General features: G+C 44.9%; 2 protein-coding genes and 1 long non-coding RNA gene across 16 annotated transcripts in view; 1 reads left to right on the top strand and 2 right to left on the bottom strand.

Annotated features, from left to right (window-relative positions):
* LOC147006719 (F-box/LRR-repeat protein 4-like) overlaps positions 1–11080 on the bottom strand; it is a 36677-nt gene extending 25597 nt beyond the window's left edge. For 2 of the 4 annotated variants that reach the window (XR_015054625.1, XR_015054626.1), the window contains exons 1-2: positions 10839–11080; positions 4128–4559 (exon numbers count right to left, since the gene is read on the bottom strand). Coding sequence is in view for 2 of the 4 variants with exons in the window: in XM_085868092.1 (XP_085724218.1) it covers positions 4128–4559; positions 10839–10873 (467 nt within the window). In the remaining 2 variants the exon portion in view is untranslated. The remainder of the gene's footprint in view (positions 1–4127; positions 4560–10838) is intronic. The other 2 variants (XM_085868092.1, XM_085868093.1) reach the window with 2 other exon arrangements.
* A 706-nt stretch (positions 11081–11786) lies between these two features.
* LOC147006718 (uncharacterized) lies at positions 11787–15917 on the top strand. Of its 2 annotated transcripts, none has more exons than XR_015054633.1 (2): positions 11787–11942; positions 13825–15917. It is a non-coding gene; the product is annotated as an uncharacterized LOC147006718 (long non-coding RNA). The 2 variants fall into 2 exon arrangements; XR_015054634.1 differs by having other exon boundaries at positions 11787–11978.
* Positions 15918–16381: 464 nt separating this feature from the next.
* Positions 16382–18955, bottom strand: LOC147006717 (uncharacterized). 10 transcript variants are annotated; one of them, XM_085868125.1, is made up of 10 exons: positions 18831–18945; positions 18504–18616; positions 18291–18381; positions 17918–18143; positions 17742–17819; positions 17489–17578; positions 17225–17256; positions 17027–17077; positions 16819–16918; positions 16382–16648 (listed from the first exon to the last, which is right to left on the bottom strand). In XM_085868125.1, the coding sequence occupies exons 2-9, from the start codon at positions 18563–18565 to the stop codon at positions 16856–16858; spliced, it is 693 nt and encodes a 230-aa protein (XP_085724251.1). In that variant the 5' UTR covers positions 18566–18616; positions 18831–18945; the 3' UTR covers positions 16382–16648; positions 16819–16855. The 10 variants fall into 10 exon arrangements, with proteins under 10 accessions (XP_085724251.1, XP_085724252.1, XP_085724248.1 ...); XM_085868126.1 differs by lacking the exon at positions 16819–16918 and having other exon boundaries at positions 17990–18143; positions 18831–18955; XM_085868122.1 differs by lacking the exon at positions 16819–16918 and having other exon boundaries at positions 18518–18616; positions 18831–18953.
* Between the last annotated feature and the right edge of the window lie 42 nt (positions 18956–18997).

The following is an 18997-nucleotide window of genomic DNA, read 5'->3' as shown; positions in this document are numbered from 1 at the left end:
GAAGAGGGGTGCTGAGGGCGCTGCAGCACCTCCTGCCTGCCAAAAAGTCATTTTTTTAGATTAAATATATATATTGTTAAGGATTCAGCAGTGGCGGGATTCGGACGAGTGCGTCAATCACTGTCCGTAGCCAGTTTCGGTTTTCGCACCCTCCTCTCGACAGCCAAATGTTACAGATTCGGTGCCACCCTAACCACCGCCGTCTCCGGGGTTATAACGCCGGCTGGTTCGGCACAATTCTCGGGTTACGCGTCTCGAATCACGATACCAAAATACACCTGCACCTTGCCAGCTGTATGGAATAGACCTCGGTTACAGACTGGTTTTGTCAGAGACCGAGCGGAGTCGACCAGTCTGTCACCATTTTCGTTTTTATGTCCAAATCGAGCCGATCGTTCCTCGGCGCGGCACAAATTAATTCAAAGCGGCAACTTCATACGAAGTTTCGAAGTGGCAACTTCTCGACACTCGTCGTTTCTCTGTTGCCTTCCCGGTGAACGCTCGCCTCCAAGCCGACTGGCTCCTCCCTTCAGTTTCACTTCCTTCTCGAGGCCACTCCCCCTCTCAGCGCTGGGCGGGGACTACTGTCCGGAGAGAGGAAGGAAGAAGAAGAATCCCTAAGTCCACCACCAATTTACCAACGATTAACAGCCTCTTGCACCTCCAGACACACATGTAGCGTCCATTTACCGAACAACCTGCTAAACATGCATTTAATGGAAGATCTGGGCTCATCCTATATTTAGTAACACACTGAGGGCCATTTCCGCAACAATATATTAAAACGATGTCATAAATAATTTTGCTTTGGGGAAGAAAATATAAGTTAAAAAAATGTGTTTGTTAGTTTTTAGTGATCACAGACATGGAGATCTTGCTATGGGGTTGGGGTTCACGACGACTCCATCGTCGCTAAAATAGACAGCACCTCAGCACCCCCACTCAAAATACCTTACCGCGCGTCTGCACGAACTCCAGCCAGTTAACCACGAGTTCCAGTGTCCACCGTCGAATTATTCCCTTTAACTAGAGGTCACATGGAAACCTAAAGCGGGGAGCGCGCCCTCGGCAAAGCACCAATGTTATCTCGATTAGATTTTAATGAGGGCGGCTGAGCGTTTTAACCGCTGGTGCGTGCCAACTATTTTTGATCAAATCTGTGGTAATTACCTCCATCTATCGAGGTTCGGACAATGCCGGACAAATGGAAGAAAAGGACAAACATGGACAAGTTGGAAATCGACAAATGATTTATTCGTAACAAAATTAATAAATGGAAATAACTTTTTATTTTATGAGGTAAATAAAGAATGAATTTTAAAGGTCCCATGACATGCAAAAGTACTTAAACTTCATTAACCTCCACCATCGAAGATGGACGGAGGTTACTGTTTTCACCCCTGTCTGTTTGTTTGTTTGTGAACAGTATTACGGAAAAACTCCTGGACGGATTTCGACGAAACTTGGTGGGGGGATTAGGTATGGTCCAAGGATCATGCCATTAGATTTTGGACTTAGTCCAAAGTCAAATATGGCCGCAATCGCCACCAAAACACCAATATAAAGTCACTTAACAGGTCGTTGGGCAACTATGTGCGGCCAGTACGGCCCATATGTTCCATGGCATAGAATCCAGCAAGGTCTGGCATTCTTCAGGAGGGATGCGGCACCATTCTTCCATGAGAGAGTCAATCACCGTACAGGCTTCTTCGCGTAGGTGAACAGGTACAGGCTTCGCTGTACAGGCTTCTTCACGTAGGTCCGTTGTAGATAGATTCCGTGTGGGGCCATGCCCAGGGGAGGCAGTCTTCTGCCCTCACGGTCCCTCCTCACACACTTGTTCAGTGTCCATTCACCAGTGTCCATCCCCGCGTCCTCAGAGGGGCCATCACTTTGAACCCCCAGTAGCAGGATCTCTTGGAGGGAGTTTGTTCCCTCCGACCCCTCGTCCGTGGCCCACCACCTTTGCCGCCGTGTTCTTCCTTCCCAAAATGGTGGGCCAGGCACCCAACGTAACCACATCCAGGTGCTGCTCTAACTGCAGTACACCAAGGGATGGGCTTGGACGAACGTAATGCGAGAATTCCCCTGTAAGCAGGACCCCTATTAGTTCCAGTCGATGGACTGAAACCCCCCTAGACTCGAAGAGTATCTCTCCTGGGGCACTGATCAACCACAGACTCGAGCATGACATGGAATGGGTCCTTCACGGTGAGATCACTCACCTTCGTCGGAGCATAAACAGAGACCAGGGAAATGACACCCAAGGAGTGACGAATCCTTGGTCTCATAATTCGCTTGTTGACCGGTGTTCCCTCAAATATCATTGGAGTCAACTTATTGGGCACAGTTACAGCAACTCCTTGGGCATGGTAACCTTCAGAGCGACCAGACCAATAGTAGGTGTAACCACCCACCATGATCTCGCCTCAATCCGGTCTCCAAACCTCAGATAGTGCTGCAATACTGATGTCCACACGCTTGAGCTCAGCTGATAACAGAGACAGGAGATCATCCTCTCTTTGGGATAGGACATTCAACCCAAGGAGACCGCCATCTGGTGGGTGACACCTCAGCACCACCCCGACACACTCTCCCACAATCTATCCCCGGGAATGTAACCCCATGGTGTCCCTCGTGTCACGGTGACCGAAGTGCAAATCCTGCCACTACCTCCTAATAAGAAGTAACCCAACTGCAGGAGGACGTCCGCAGACACAGTCGGGCACCAGATATGAATGGTCGTTGGCTCACAAGGAGCTCCTCCACCCTTTGACAGGTTTTGTTCTTCATCCTGATGGGTGTCCAGTGTTTCGCAGTGAACCACAAAGGTTGCTCCGTCCCTAAGAGGTGCAATGTTCCCTTACATGTCCCAGCTGGCCACACTTCCAGCATAATTGTTCTTAGTACCCAGAGACTAGATGGCCCAGAGGTCTGCATTTGCGGCATCCTGCGTGAAAAACTTGCCCATGTTCCATCCCAATGATTATCCCATTCGGGATATGGTCACCGTCCCCTCCACCTTGACCCAAAACTTCACCCAATATTGCCGAGTCCCGGTCCATACACCCAGACCATTTCGGATATATCATGGTGGGGTCTTCACCTCAACATATCAAGCCAACCAACACTGCACATCATGATCAGTAACACTCTCATTGTGGAGGAGAGCCGTCACGACCCTCTCATGGTCAGAGACGGCTTCGACTGCCCATTCAGCCAGACACCCCATTGACCGAGCAAGTAGTCCACCTCACCCAAAACTCGGCAAACCTTTCAGCTGAATGAGAGGATACCTAAAATTCGTGGGCCAGAGATTAAACAGAAAAATCCTCAGCCTTGAACTCCAGCATACCCAACAATACCGTCCACCCAAATAACTCACTCGGTGGAACGGGTACCGCTTTCTCAAACTTGAATCGGACGCAGTTACGGCACCTGCTCACCATGCCGGAAACCTGGGGTAGGCAGGGACAACACTAGGAAAGAGGGGGAGGAGGGAGTGAGGTGGTGGTAAGGAAGCGTGAGACTAACTAACTTCCTGCCCGGTGGACAAGGCCTACCAGACAGGAGGAAGGTCGGGGAAAAGTAGGAAGGGAAAGATGACCGAAAACACAAGACGAACAGGAAACAAGTAAAAGATAAACAAACAGACGAGATGGGGAGAAAGTAAAGAACGTAAAATAAATACAACAAGGTGAACAAGCTACTAAAAGGGGGAACCAACTCATCACTGAGGTTTTTCCTCTTGCAGCCATGCTCGCCATAGTTATCGGCAACCAGGACTGTGCAGCATTTTATACCATGAACCGAAGCATGATGGGATGTCAGTTAATTAATTAACGCGTGGGCTACACCTGTGTGGAAGGTGTTGCTTTCAATATACTCTCATTTACCCAGTGGTTTCCAATATTTTGTCCACAACCTGTCGATCAAATGTTATAAAAACAAGGTAACTAATCCATTTATGTATCAAAGATGTTATTGAAATCATCATCATGTAAGACCAGTCAGAGGCTCAACATACCCCCAAATCAAACGACAATTGGTCATTTCATCCCTTTTGGATTCACGAGCATAAAGACTTCAAAAACTCAGACAATGAAACCAAAAAGGGTCATTGGTACCTGTCCACATCAGAGTCTTCACCGTCATCCAATGACTTGGCCAGAATCCGAACCACATATCCAGGGCTGTTTGACTCCAAGATGGAGACCCTGGTCGGGAAGACGGGCTCGTCGAAAAGTAACTCGATGAAATCCTGGCTTTTAAACCACTCGGGATTCTTGGGACAACGTCCGGGTGTCCATCGGGACAAGCGGTCGCACCACGATCCGAATGTTCTCGGCACGGCCACGTGCATGAAGTCCCCGAAGAGGGAAAATATGTTCCTTGGACCCGCAGGGTTGCTGATGGAATTGTGTCCTCCATACTGGGTGCTCAGGTCCAGAACTTGTTTCACGAATTGAGACAGCTCGAGATGAGACGAATGCGAGAACAAACCTTCAAGGTATAGCTGCAGTCCTGGTGCATCTCCACGCCGTTGTTGTCTCCTGGTCCTGTTGAACAGGAAGTGTAGAGCAGGCTCAACATGCAAGTGTATTTTATACACTCGTAATAAAATCCACAATCGTGATGCGGCACGCGTAGATCACGTGGTCATTTATTTATTGCACTTGTTATCAGGAACTCAGATTATGTCATCACTTTCCCCTCCATTGTATCACTCAAAAACCTACTCTCATCTTACCATGGTCCATTTTACTCATTTAAAATGCTGACAGATCTCCGAAAATCTATGTGTGCCACCCATATTGATTTCCAACATCAAACTTTTGCAGCTTTGAAAAAGGCGTTGGACATATTACAAGTGAAACTCGAGGGGGAGCACTCGGTAGAGTGCAAAACCTCCACCGCCAATACTGCGAGGTCACTCAAGTGAACCTGACATCCTATTCATTCAATTTGACGTCAACAGTGCTCACAGAGTTATAGTTTGCAACTTTCCCTTTTACTTTTAACATTTACCTCCTCAATTCATTCGTCATAACTCGATTCCTTGAGACAGAAATTGATTTTACGTGGGTATATCCACCTGAAGTTCCAAAATCAGCCGCAATTATAATTTTGGCATGTTTTTTGTTGGAAATCACTTATAACATGAAGAAATGCAAAAAAAAAAAATCGAATTTTTTTTGAAAAAAGTAGCAAAATTTTTTTTTCTCTCTAACAATTTTTTTTTGGGGTTGGAAATCACTTAAAACATCTAGAAATGCAAAAAAAAAAAAAAAAATTCAAATTTTTTTTCAAAATGGCCGCCATAGCGGACATATTGGATTTAGGACCAAGTCCAAAATCTAATGGCTTGATCCTTGGACGATACCGAATCCCCCCACCAAGTTTCGTCGAAATCCATCGAGGAGTTTTTTCCGTAATACTGTTCACAAACAAACAAACAAACAAACAGACAGAAAGGGGTGAAAACAGGAACCTCCATCCATCTTCGAAGATGGCGGAGGTTAAATATAAATAAACCGTTTACATTGTCTTTCCGTGTTGAGAAAAAAAAATCCAGCTTATAAGTCTACCCCTTGTGAAGATGTGAAAATGACGTTTCACAGATCTACAAATAGTAAGGGAAGCTCATGTCGGCCATGTTGATGACGTGGGCACTGCGTCCTAGCAACGACAGTGTGAGGCATTGTTTGGCATAGCAACGAAACAGAGAATCATATTATTAAAAAATTAATTAACGAATTTAAAATGTTTCGAGATATGATGAAACAGTGGCACAGACGACTTGAGAGCCAATGGTTATTAATTACTTACAGGTCGAGTCCTTGCACTGAAGACCGTCCACGTATGATCCGCACTCATTCCATTCTCTGAATTTATTTCTCAGACATAAAGCTCAGTTCGTGGTTGTTTATATATTCTTCAAAAAAAAAAAACTGGACAAAATCAAACCAAATTTTTCAAGATGGCTAAGGGAACCCCAAGTATGGTATATGTCAGTGTCGTTTATCTAGGGGAGGGGGTTTATGGTGGGGGAAAACCCCAATTCTCTCAGTGTAAATATTGTTGCGGTTCTGCGAAGACGCCGCTCCCCCTCGGCTGTGGCATGTATGCGGTCCCGAGAGAGTTATTTCATTAGTATCTGTTCTTAGATAGCCTTTTCCTCATGTCCAGTGGGTAGATGGGACAAAATGCGTTGTGACGGGTTTTCAGGAAGTCTTATTCCCATTCTATATTCTTTCATCGATTTCATTTATTTTTCTGCACACACGATGTTCTCTTCATCCATGCATGCCCACATAGTAGCAAGAGACAGCTCATCAACATATGCCGGCAAAACCATATCCAAACTTCGTGCCATTCCTGAACTGACCATCACCTCAGATTTTCGCCATACTTGAACCACAATGCTACAACATTCCCATAACCATCACAACGCCCATATAAAAATCCTGATATCATTTTAAGTTCGCTTACCTCACCATAACCGCTACAACATTCAACCATCTCACCATAACCGCTACAACATTCAACCACCTCACCATCACCGCTTCAACATTCAACCATCTCACCATAACCGCGACAACATTCAACCACCTCACCATCACCGCTTCAACATTCAACCATCTCACCATAACCGCGACAACATTCAACCACCTCACCATAACCGCTACAAAATCCAACCATCTCACCATAACCGCAACAACATTCAACCATCTCACCATAACCGCTACAACATTCAACCATCTCACCATAACAGCTACAACATTCAACCATCTCACCATAACGGCGACAACATTCAACCATGTCACCATAACTGCTACAAAATCCAACCATCTCACTATAACGGCTACAATATTCAACCATCTCACCATAACTGCAACAATGTTCAACCATGTCACCATAACCGCTTCAACATTCAACCATCTCACCATAACCGCTACAACATTCAACCATCTCACCATAACCGCGACAACAATCAACCATCTCACCATAACAGCTACAACATTCAACCATCTCACTATAACGGCTACAACATTCAACCATGTCACCATAACCGCTTCAACATTCAACCATCTCACCATAACCGCTTCAACATTCAACCATCTCACCATCACCGCTTCAACATTCAACCATCTCACCATAACCACGACAACAATCAACCATCTCACCATAACCACTACAAAATCCACCCATCTCACCATAACCGCAACATTCAACCATCTCACAATAACCGTTACAATGTTCAACCATCTCACCATAACCGCTTCAACATTCAACCATCTCACCAAAACTGCCACAATATTCAACCATCTCACCATAACCGCAACAACATTCAACCATCTCACTATAACCGCAACAACATCAACCATCTCACTATAACCGCAACAACATTCAACCATCTGACCATAACCGCTACAACATTCAACCATCTCACCATCACCGCTACAACATTCCACCATCTCACCATAACCGCGACAACAATCAACCATCTCACCATAACTACGACAACAATCAACCATCTCACCATAACCACTACAAAATCCAACCATCTCACCATAACCGCAACATTCAACCATCTCACAATAACCGTTACAATGTTCAACCATCTCACCATCACCGCTTCAACATTCAACCATCTCACCATAACCGCGACAACAATCAACCATCTCACTATAACCGCTACAACATTCAACCATCTCACCATAACCGCTACAACATTCAACCATGTCACCATAACCGCAAAAACGCTTCAACCATCTCACCATTCAACTACCTCACACAACTGCTTCAAATGCTGCAACCACAGTCACCATCAAGAAGGGCAACTATTGTCCTTTGAAGATTTTGGGGAACAATATCGGGATATCGGGAACTATTAAGAAATCAGAGAAATCAGCAAACATGACCGCCCTGGATAAAAAAAGGTGCAAAAACAGATCCCGGCAACTACAGACCAATCATCAGCAAAGTTATGGAATCCATCATCGCTTCCGACATTAAATCCTTCCTCTTCACCAACGGTTTGATTTCCGATCATCAATTTGGTTTCAGAGCAGGCCACTCTACCCTGGATATGTTGCTTCTGCTCTCCCAACAATGGATGGAGGTCCTCAATGCCGGACATGAGATGAGAGCCATATCCCTCAACATATCGCGTGCTTTCAATACGGTCTGGCACCCTGACCTGCTCACCAAACTCTGTTCCGATGGTATCCAAGGCCATCTCCACTCATGGCTTGTGGAATTCCTCTCCTGTCACAGTCAACGTGACAATTTAATGACGTATTAATTTTATCCCTTATTTAATGAATATAATTCAATGTTTCCTTCCAATCCTGTCCTCCAGTTACTCTCATCCTTAAACCATGTTTCACTCACTACAACTATATCGAACTCCTCGCTCTCTACTTTAGCTTCAGGCTCTTCCATCTTATTATTTAAACTTCTGGCATTGGTATAGAATATGTTTAACTTTTCCCTTCCTGAAATTATATTTTCCTGCCTGGCCCTACTCATCACAATTACATCATCAGGTCCTTCCATTATAGCTTCCCCACCCTCCGCTGACCTAAAAAAAGCCTGAATTCCTTCCTCAATTCCCACTGCAAACCTTGCTGCCCCCCCCCTTTCTATTTAACATACGGCCATCATTCCTGAAACACTCCCTTTGTCCCCTAAATGATTCCCACTGCTTCTTAAATGTAAAACCTTCCTCCCGACACCAATCTTCCAGCCATTGGTTGACGTCCATCGCTCTGCTCATAATTTCTATATTGTTTCCTAATCTTGGGAGGATCCCAGAAAACATGACCTCACAACCCTTTTCCTTCAGCCGCTTCCCCAATATCCTGTATCTATTTTTCAAAACCTCAGAGTAAACTTTCCCTCCATCATGATTATCCTCAGCAACCTCAGTCCACAAACCGTAACCAACTATTATCTTCAAATTTCTCACATTCTGCTACTTGCTGAAAATTATCGATGCGTTCCTTCAACCCGGTAATAACCTTCCTCAAGTGGACGATTTCCTCACACTTCCTACAACAATAAGAACCCTCTGCTTCCCCCATTGTTGACGTGGCCCACATTGAACAAGTGTGACATTCTACGTACTCCTCTTCCTTTCTCCTTCGCTCTCGATTTATAATCTTCTTCACCCCCATCCTCCCAAGGCCCCAACTGACTTCACGCCAAACTCCCGCCTTCACGCCCCGCTTCTTTCGATAAACTAACTCAACTACCCGCTAAAACTGTTATGTACACAACACCAAAAAATAAGTGCAGTTCCACAGCCCCTGACACAAATCTCGATAACAAAATACACAAAACGCTTTAGGACTGAAAACTTAGATTTCGAGGGCCTGGAAGGAGAGGGACTGGAAAGAGAGGAACTGGAAGGAGAGGGACTGGAAGAAGAGGGACTGGAAGAAGAGGGACTGGAAGGAGAGTGCCGGAAGGAGAGCTCGCCACCCAGTCGTCCTCGTGCGCCAATCGCTGAACCGGAAGTTGGTCAGGATGTGTTCAACATTGGGTTTTTTACAACTAAAATGGCCGCCAGTCGACCATCCTGGATCTGATCGCGAAAACGAAATGACGTGCACATGTAATCCATCATTCATTATCCGTATACCAAGTTTGAACAACGTCGGTGAATGCATGTTCGAGAAATGTTTGAGGACGTGTTCAACATTGTTTTTTTTTTACAACTAAAATGGCTGCCTCTCATCCCTCCCCCAACCTCTCTCTCCCTCCTCCCTCATACCTCTCTCCCCTCCCTCCTCTTCTCCCCTCCTCCTTCCTACCTCTTCTCCCCCACCCTCCTCTTCTACCCCCATCGCACCTCTCCCCCCACCTCCTCCCTCTACCTTCGTCCTCCCCTCCTCCTCTCCCCCTGCCTCCTCTCTCGACTTCCTCCCTCCTCTCTTGACCCTCACACTCAAATCCTCTCTCTCTCTCTCGCCATCTCTCCTCTTCTCTCTTCTCCTCTCTCCCTCAATCCCTCATCTTCTCCCCCTCCTCTCTCTTCCTCCCTCCTCTTTTCCCTCACCCTCCTCTTTTATCCCCCCTCGCACTTCTCCCCCACCTCCTCTCTCTACATTCGCCCTCCCCTCCTCCTCTCCCCCCTGCCTCCTCTCTCGACTTCCTCCCTCCTCTCTTGACCCTCACACTCAAATCCTCTCTCTACCCTCGCCATCCCTCCTCTTCTCTCTTCTCCTCTCTCTCTCACTCCCTTCTATTCTCCCCCTCCTCTCTCTCTTCCTCCCTCCTCTTCTCCCCCACCCTCCTCTTCTATCCCCCCTCACACCTCTCCCCCAAATCCTCTCTCCACCTTCGCTCTCCCCTCCTCTTCTCCCCCTCCCACTTTTCCCCCCTGCCTCCTCTCTCGACTTCCTCCCTCCTCTTGACCCTTGTCCTCAAATCCTCTCTCTACCCTCGCCATCCCCTCCTCTCTCTCCCTCACTCCCTCCTCTTCTCCCCCTGCCGCCTCTCTCTTCCTCCTCATTCCCTCATCTCTCCCCCTCCCTCTCTCTTCTCTCTTCCTCCTCCCTCCCTCCTCTTGTCCCCAATCACTCTCTCCTCTCCTCTTCTCCCTCCCCCTCTCTCCTCCCCCTCTCTCTCCCTCCTCCCTCTTCTCTCCACCCTCGTCCTCACCTTCGCTCCTCCCGTGTCTCTTCCCCGATCCCCCCTCCCTACCCCCCCACCCTCTCTCTACCCCCCCTTTCTCCCCAATTTAATGTTTCCCTCAGCGAAGCGACGACTACTTTTCCTGGTACATCCGATATTTAGATTTCCCACCCTGAAGAAACCTCAGTCCTTACCCTGAGGAATGACGTCGTCCTCCAATTTGGTTCATTATTGTTTGTCGAGGAGTGAAACTGAGGTGATGTTCAACGACCTGGAAGGTTCAGGTGAAGGGAGCAAAGACTTGCACCTTGTGAGGCCTCAACTCGGCCTGTATCAAGGCCGACCATCTTTTCGAACAAAGCCCGTGACCAGGAACACGTGATGAGAAGACCGTCGCCGTTGACTCCGCCCCCAACGAACGGAAATGGCGGCTTGTTCCGTTCAGATGACGTCATCACGTTCTCACGTGGCATCACTCAAAAACCTTCTTTAATCTTATCAGAGTAGATTTTTCTCGTTAAATTATTTCCTCGATCTACGAAAATCTACATTCACCACATTTCCCGTGTTAAATGGATATTGTGCTGATATTTGCAAACAAACGAAACCGATGAACTGGCCAGCTGGCCCGTCGTGCCTGTGTGACATTCTACACTTACACTCTTTTTACAATTGGATTTCTCACCAACCTTGTCCTGCGATGGTTGAAGTTGGATCGAGAATGTTTGGTCATTGATTTCTCACCAACCAACGTGCTGTCAATGTCGATGATTTTTGGACGAACTAACGTTCGTTAATATAATTTATTAATTGTCCCTCCATCCCTCAACCCCTTTCCTGATCATTTCGGCCCCAATCCTGGTGTTTAAAACAGCGGTTCAAACATTCCAAGCTGTGTTGCAATCCATGATGGTATAATGCGTAGCAGTATCAGGAAGTAAAGGGAGAGTCAAAACGGTGTTTTTTTTAAGCAGGGGGTCTTTAACTCAGAGAGTACCTCATGCACGGACTAGTTTCCTCAGAAAAGGAAAGTATCAGGAGAAAGAGCAAATCGTTTTTAAAATGGATCGCAAGACCTCAAAACCGGTAGCGAAGAAGAAGAAGATTCTCATAGCGACGAGGCGGCCTGTGATTGGTGAGCCCCGAGGCGGACGTACTCTGTCACGATACGTCATCACGTTCGACTCTGTTTTTCGCTTCAATCTTTTAAACCTTCTTCCCTCAGTCGCTCCTCGGGATGGAGAAGAAGAAGAAGCATTTCTGTACGTGCAATCCAAGGCTTTTGCTTCCCCTCGTCGGTGAGATGAGAACATCGTCATTGGGACATCGTCCAGGTGCCCGCGTCAACCGCTCCGTGTTTGATGACGTCGTCACTTAAAACCGTTTTTTTGAACGGAGGACGAAAAACTCCAGAAATGTCCTCGTATTGTCATATCCCCAGAGTCGTGGTGGACATGTGATCACCCCCACGTGTACCTCGTTAAAGAAGCAAACTAATTGGCATTCACTTTCTGTTTAAACATACTAGTACGTGCGTGGCCGTTCGTGCAAAAAGAAAAGAAAAAAGAAGAAGAATTGTGACGTCAATTGTGACGTCATAGCACCGTGTCCTGTCATTGGTTTGGTAAATAAATGGCCATAACTTGGGAACCACTTGTCCGATTAATATCAAACCTTGAAAAGGCACATCCTCAGGTCCCCAGCAATATACCTGGCAAGTTTCAATTAGATCGGACCAGTGGTTGTCGAGAAACAGCGGTCGCAGACAGACAGACAGACACACAGAGATTGCTGGAATTATAGACAGATACCATGATGTATTGTAAAGGCTTCTCGTACCCCACGTACTGACGACTACCTGCTACCTCGAAACAGTGTTTCCTGATGACTGATAACAGTGATATTTGCTCACAGTGATACCTTCAAACAGTTTAACTGCTCACAGGTGAGTTTAAACGTTCGTTCACCCATTCCGTACGGGAGCAGCAGGAAGCGTCATGTTATTATCCTCTCTGGGGGGTATATAGATTGCAGTTGATCTTGGCTCGGGGGTGTGCTCAGTTACCGAGGTTCTTGTAGAGCGCTAGCCAAGTGGCTTAAGCATTCAAGCAAGAATTCCATCCCAAACCATTGATAAGGAACGGCTGGCTTGGCAAGCGCTAGCAAGCTGCTTGGGAACTGAATACATCCCCCCCCCACCACGTTCCTCCCTTTCAGTTTGGTGCATGAGCTATTTGGTACACTTTAACACGGCGTTTGTTCAAGGAGGAAAAAACACTTGGGGAGGGTGGATATTATGAATGTTAATATTGTTTTGTGATAACGTTAATATTATGCTATCGTCATTTGTGTTGTTATTATTTTTGTAATTCGAAGCAGCGTGGGAAAAACGCCATGATCAGCTATCTTAACGCAATTATACACCTCAACACAGATTTTGCCAAGGCGGAAAAACCCTGATGGAGAGGAGGGCAAATTAAGTCGCTACAACCTCCATCATGTGATCCTTAGTCCTCCTGTCAAGTTTGGTTGGGATTAGATAAATAACCACCGAATGTATCGTGGTCAAAATAATACCCAGACACCAAATTGCATGTTTTAGGATGATGATGATGATGATGATGATGATGATGATGATGATGATGATGGACAGAATGTCTCAGTTGAGTAGATTTCAGCCCAGTTTGGAAACAGTTGGAAACTGTCACGTTGAGCCAGGTGAGCCGACAGGTTGCAGCAGCAAACGATTGTTTTACACCGTTAATGAAGATAGGTAGTGAGAAGTGGGGGGCATGGTGAAGGCGGAGGAAGATAAATTTTCAAATACCATACATGGTTACCTGAGAGCTCTGACTGTAACATGCCCATCCCCAAAAGTTATTTCCAGGTGACCTCTCATGACTTAGATGAGATCAAAGATGGAAAGCAAGCTCGGCTACGAGTTCGATCGTGGGTATTGTGGACATGTCCTGTATTCAATAGTCGTGTCATGAACACGTGATGATTTTAATTAATTATTTTAATCCAAACCGATGCACACTCGGGATCCTTCTCACTTGAATGGTTGTTTGTCAACACATCCCTCCCTCTTGTTGGGGTTGTTGTATTTTTCAAACCACATACCATAGGTGGTGCATTCAGGTTAAATGTGGTTAAAGGAACGTGCTGTTTGTGGTGCAGTGTGGTGTGTTGCAGGCTTCACGCAGAGTACCGTGCTTGCGACGGGTAAGATTCAGGTGGAGAGTACCGTGGGCGCCTCTGCGATCCTTCGGTGCTCGTATCACCGCGAGCCGGGCTCTACCGGAAGGGTCGACGTTGAGTGGAACGTAAGCATCCCCGGCAATCGCGATTCAAACAAACTGGTGAGTGATTTGTATTGACCGACCACACTCTCGCCGCACTCCACCACGTAGCCATTCCTTCATTCGTTCAGCTCCGGCCAATGGGTCATGCATGTAACAAACTTGTACCTTTTACAACTTACCTGCACACAGACCACGAGCTGTATCAGGTGAGCATCACAAAGCATTGTCTTACCTGCGGATCTTATTGTCCACGTCCATCATCGATTTACTTTTGCCCACAAATCTCTTTTGTTTCAATGATATAGTTCAGCAAAGGACTTCTGTGACTCTGCAGGACTGACTCAATCTGTGAACTCTCCAACCCAGATTCTGGACTTGGTGATGACAAACTTTCCTGCAAATGTTTCCTGCTCTTTTTCTTCTCCAATTGGTTCATCTGAATACTGATCACGTGCTCGTGAAAGTCAACATCTCCCTGGCTATTCTCAGAGAGCTGCCTCAACGCCGGAGAGTCTGGCATTTTACTTAAGCAGATCGACAGGGACCGCAAGCAGCCATCTCTCTTCGGGACTCATCTCCCATATTTATTGCCCCTGATGTTAACTCAGCCTGGGAATTGGTCCACAGAAACCTGCTCTCTCTCTCTCATGCACAGATCCATCCCATCTCGTCTTCAATTACCCTATCCGTCTTCTTGCTTATGGTACACCGAATCTTATGGTGAGGCTGTTGCTCTGAAACTATTTGCCTTCTCTTCCTGGAAGGCAAATCTGACCGAAGGCAATCTCAGTGTATCCAACAAAGTCCGCAACAAGTGTGTGTCCAGTCAGGACAATCAGAAAACAACATCTGTCCAACCTCAAGAATGACTTGTCTCCCTCCTCTAAAACCTGGTGGTGCCTTGTTAAGTCTGGCTCTGGTGTACGCTCCCCTTCCATCCCTTTGCTCTCTTCAAATGGCACCACAGCCGACTCCTCTCGTGAGAAGGCTCAATGTCTCAATTCTGTGTTTGATTCCAAATCTTGTGTCCACAACCCCTCATCCTTCCCTGTTCCCATCCTTCCCCGTCGTACCCAGCAGCTACTGGACTCTGTGTCTTTTGCACCTAATACGGTGGAGAAGGTTCTTTCAATCCTCCACTCTGACTCTGCTGCGTGACCGGAGGGCATCAGCTCATGTTTCTTGAAAACTTGCTCTGCTGTTCTTGCACATCTTCTTGTCAGTTGCATTAGGTCATCTTCCATCTGCTTGGAAATCCGTCAATATCACTGCACTGCAGACAAAAGGTGCAAAAACAGATACCCTTAACGACAGACCTTTCATCTCACTTACAGTCATCAGCAAGGTCATGGAATCCTTCACTGCAGTTGATATGAAGTCCTTGCTTTTCTCCAACAACCTCATTTCAGATGACCAATTTGGATTCAGACCAGGCCCCTCTACCCTGGACATGCTGCTTATATTTAATCAACAATGGATGGAGGCCCTCAATGTCAGACATGAGATCAGGGCCATCTCTCTGGGCATATTTTGTACTTTTGATACAGTCTGGCATCCTGCTTTGCTCTCCATGCTCTCCACCTGTGGCATCCAAGGCCAACTCCACACATGGTTTACTGACTTCCTCTACTCTCATAGCCAACGTGAGGCTCTCAACGGAATCCTTTCGTATCCTCTCCTTGTCAAGGCTGGAGTGCCCAAGGCAGTGTTTTGGGCCCAGTCCGATTCCTAATTTTCCTCAACGATCTCTCTGCCTGGAAAAAATCTCTATTTGGTGATGACTCCTCACTCTGTGATGACATTCCTCATCCTTCAGAAAGGCAGGCGGCAGCCTCTTGTTTGTCCAAGTCTCCTTCTATCTTATCCTTCAACTCTGCTGTTGATGTGTCCTGTCTCTGTCTCTGTCTCTCTCTCTGTCTCTCTCTCTCTCTCTCTCTCTCTCTCTCTCTCTCTCTCTCTCTCTCTCTCTCTCTCTCTCTCTCTCTCTCTCTCTATCAATGTCTCTCCATCTCTCTCTCTCTCTCTCTCTCTCTGTCATTTGTGGGGTGGGGAGTGTGTGTATGTCTCTCTCTCTCTCTCTCTCTCTCTCTCTCTCTCTCTCTCTCTCTCTCTCTCTCTCTCTCTCTCTCTCTCTCTGTCTCTCTCTTTTTAGGTATTTCAATTTCAAAATGGCTTCCGAGCATGGACGTGCAAAAAACATGATTTTCAGGTCGTCAAAATGGACACTTTTCCCCTGATATCTCGAAACAGAAAATCAGCCACAATCATTAATGGAGGTTTTATGAGTTCACTAACAGGAGCTCTTCTGTATTTTGGACCATGACAGCACTTTATATGAAAATGCTAAAATAAATGTTCAGAGTAAATATAAAAAACAGCAATAACATTAACTCACAGCTATATATTATAGTAAAATTAATGCAGGACACATGTTTCAATTAAAAAAATTTATTTATCAAAACAATTTCAAAAACAAACACAACAAAACAATTTCAAAAACCTTAACCCTTCCAGTTAATTTATCCATCCAGCCCCAAACAACGTGAACCCTCACCGTTGAACACACGAAAAGAATGGAATTTTTAAAAACTTTTTTGGAAAAAAACCCCGCACGTGACAACGGACATGATCAGGTGTGCACCCTGCCTCGGTGCACACTTTAAAAAACACTCGGGGTTTTCGACCATCTCTTCACTGGCCTGAAAAAAACAGTCACACACGATGACAATTATTTTAAAATGTGAACAGTATTTACAAAAATATTAAAACAACAATATTAAATGATTATATATTTATATATAAATATGAACCAGTAATTTTACTCAGCATTTTTTTTGTTTTTTTGAATTTCATCCTTATCTTCCATTACCCTTGCCGCCGTGACGTTTCATTCGGATTTAATTTTTTTAAATGAACCGAATGATATTGTACAGCTCCTTTGAGTATTGTGTACGATGCCTTTTTCCTGGCTGCAAAAAAATAAAATAAAAATTTAATGAACTTGTACTGTAAAAAAATAAATAATGTAATGTGTTTGATATGTTAATGAATAAAGAAAAAAAATTCAAAACACTTACAATGACAGTTGTCGATGTGTGAGCAGTAAATGGTCGTTTGACAGGTAACCTCTATAATAACAACATATTAAAAGTGTTATCTGATCATTGTCTGATAGAAATGAGGAAAAACAATGAATCATCACTTAACCTCTCCTTAATCCGAAACAATATCAAGAATCAAATAAATGATGTTTTTTTTTAAAACTTATTACTTGCTTTTTCACGCTGCAACAGCTCGATTTTCTTTTCTGTAAATTAAATTAAAGAGAAAAAAACAAAATGTTATTATTGTATTGTTACAATTAGGCCACCCACTGGGGTGCCTAACAGCTTCCCCAGCTCGGTTTCAGCTACCATATAAAGAGATAAACAAAAACACAAACACAACAAACACTCCTGCTTTTGTATTTATAAAAATGAAATAAATTATCATGCGGAAAACAAAATCTGCATCACCAAATGTAATGGGAAAAACTACACCTTGTTGGTAAAACATATGGACTGGAATATCCGATGATGTACTTTTTGATGATGATGATGATGCTTCCATCACACTTGATGGTCCCGGAACTGGAAAAAAAAAACAAAAAATTTTTTGTAATAAATATTACATCAAATAAGTGTTAAAAAAAAGGATGTTCAATGTGTGAGGGTGAGTGTGGATATAAAAATAACCACGTGTGGACATCATTACACATTGTACACGTGCTATTAACAGGTATAGACAGCCCACCAGCATCAGCATCACTGATGTACAGCTCGGCCGGTGCACGTATCACCTGTGGAGGTGTTTTCAGGAACGAGCCTTCCCCTGAAGCACATCAATCACGTGACGTCATTACGTTTCTCCCACCCATCCTTTAATAAAATATATTTCAAGAAAAGATTAATTGAAACTCAATACAGTACATCTGTTTGTGTAAATGACGTCATCCTCGTCATCATCATCATCATCATCCTCATCATCGTCATCCTCCATACCTGGGTCAAGATGTTTCTTCTTTTCCAAACATTTTCCACTTCTCTCTGAGGCTTGTGGTTTCTCTTGAAGGGGTCTCACAAGAGCCCCCCTCTCCTTTTGCACAAGCTCTGCTCGTGTAACCGTCATCAATTTTTTATTCTCTTTATCTCCTTCCTAAAAAAAAAATAAACATTCAAAACGACAAATCAATAACGAAATGAAACACAAATGAAGAATATTAAAAAAAAAAATCAAGAAGAAACATGAATAACATTTTAAAATAAATTAATCAAGCTTATCATGAAACAATTAACATCTTACTTTGATGTTACGGACGTTGACAATGTGTTTGTCAATCTGTTTGGATTGTCCTTGACATCCGGCCACCGGACGGTGAAGAGGAATGTCATATCTGGGAACAGGAAAAACAAATAAATATTTCAGAACATTTACAATAAGCTTTTATCTGAATAACAAAAGTGAACGATGATCACAAACAACGAGCTGTCATTACAAAACAATTATGATTTATACATTGCCATGGCAACCTTCCTCTCACTGAACTCCATGCCATGAACACTGTGCTGGTGCTGCATCGGGTCGTGCGGAACTACACCACACTGACAGCAAGTTTTACCTCCTCTTGTCTGAGGATAGAAGGGGTTAAACAAACAATTAAACACAATACTTGGTTAACAACATAACCAATTACACACCAAAACAAACAAACCACAAATTACTGAGACTCACCTGTAACAGGAACTCCACACAGCTCACTCAACCCTCCCCCCCCCCCACAAAACATACACAAAGATCAATCACAAGGGGAACGTAAATATCACAAACCCACCGGGCACTCACCCAACTCCACACCAAACACCCGAACAGCTCAGCAACGCCAGTGAACGCTGTTTGGTGTGCTCACGTCATTGCACCAAACATTTTTTTTCTTCCCCCAAACAGAGACACATTTTATAAACCCTGTCAGACATATAAACAAAACATATATAATAAAATAAAATAAAATA

This window comes from Eptatretus burgeri, unplaced genomic scaffold (assembly GCF_056783735.1).
Source record: "Eptatretus burgeri isolate ZD-2024b unplaced genomic scaffold, Ebu_testis_v1 Ebu_testis_scaffold_3155, whole genome shotgun sequence".
Lineage (NCBI taxonomy): Eukaryota > Metazoa > Chordata > Myxini > Myxiniformes > Myxinidae > Eptatretus > Eptatretus burgeri.
This window is presented reverse-complemented; position numbering and strand designations above follow the sequence as displayed.

Coding starts and splice junctions, on each gene's coding strand:
- LOC147006717 (XM_085868118.1), bottom strand. CDS start 18,565: ATGCAGCACCAGCACAGTGTTCATGGCATGGAGTTCAGTGAGAGGAAG. Junction 18,144..18,290: donor TCAACGTCCGTAACATCAAA/GTAAGATGTTAA, acceptor TTTTTTTTTTAG/GAAGGAGATAAAGAGAATAA. Junction 16,649..17,026: donor ACACATCGACAACTGTCATT/GTAAGTGTTTTG, acceptor TGTTTTTTTCAG/GCCAGTGAAGAGATGGTCGA.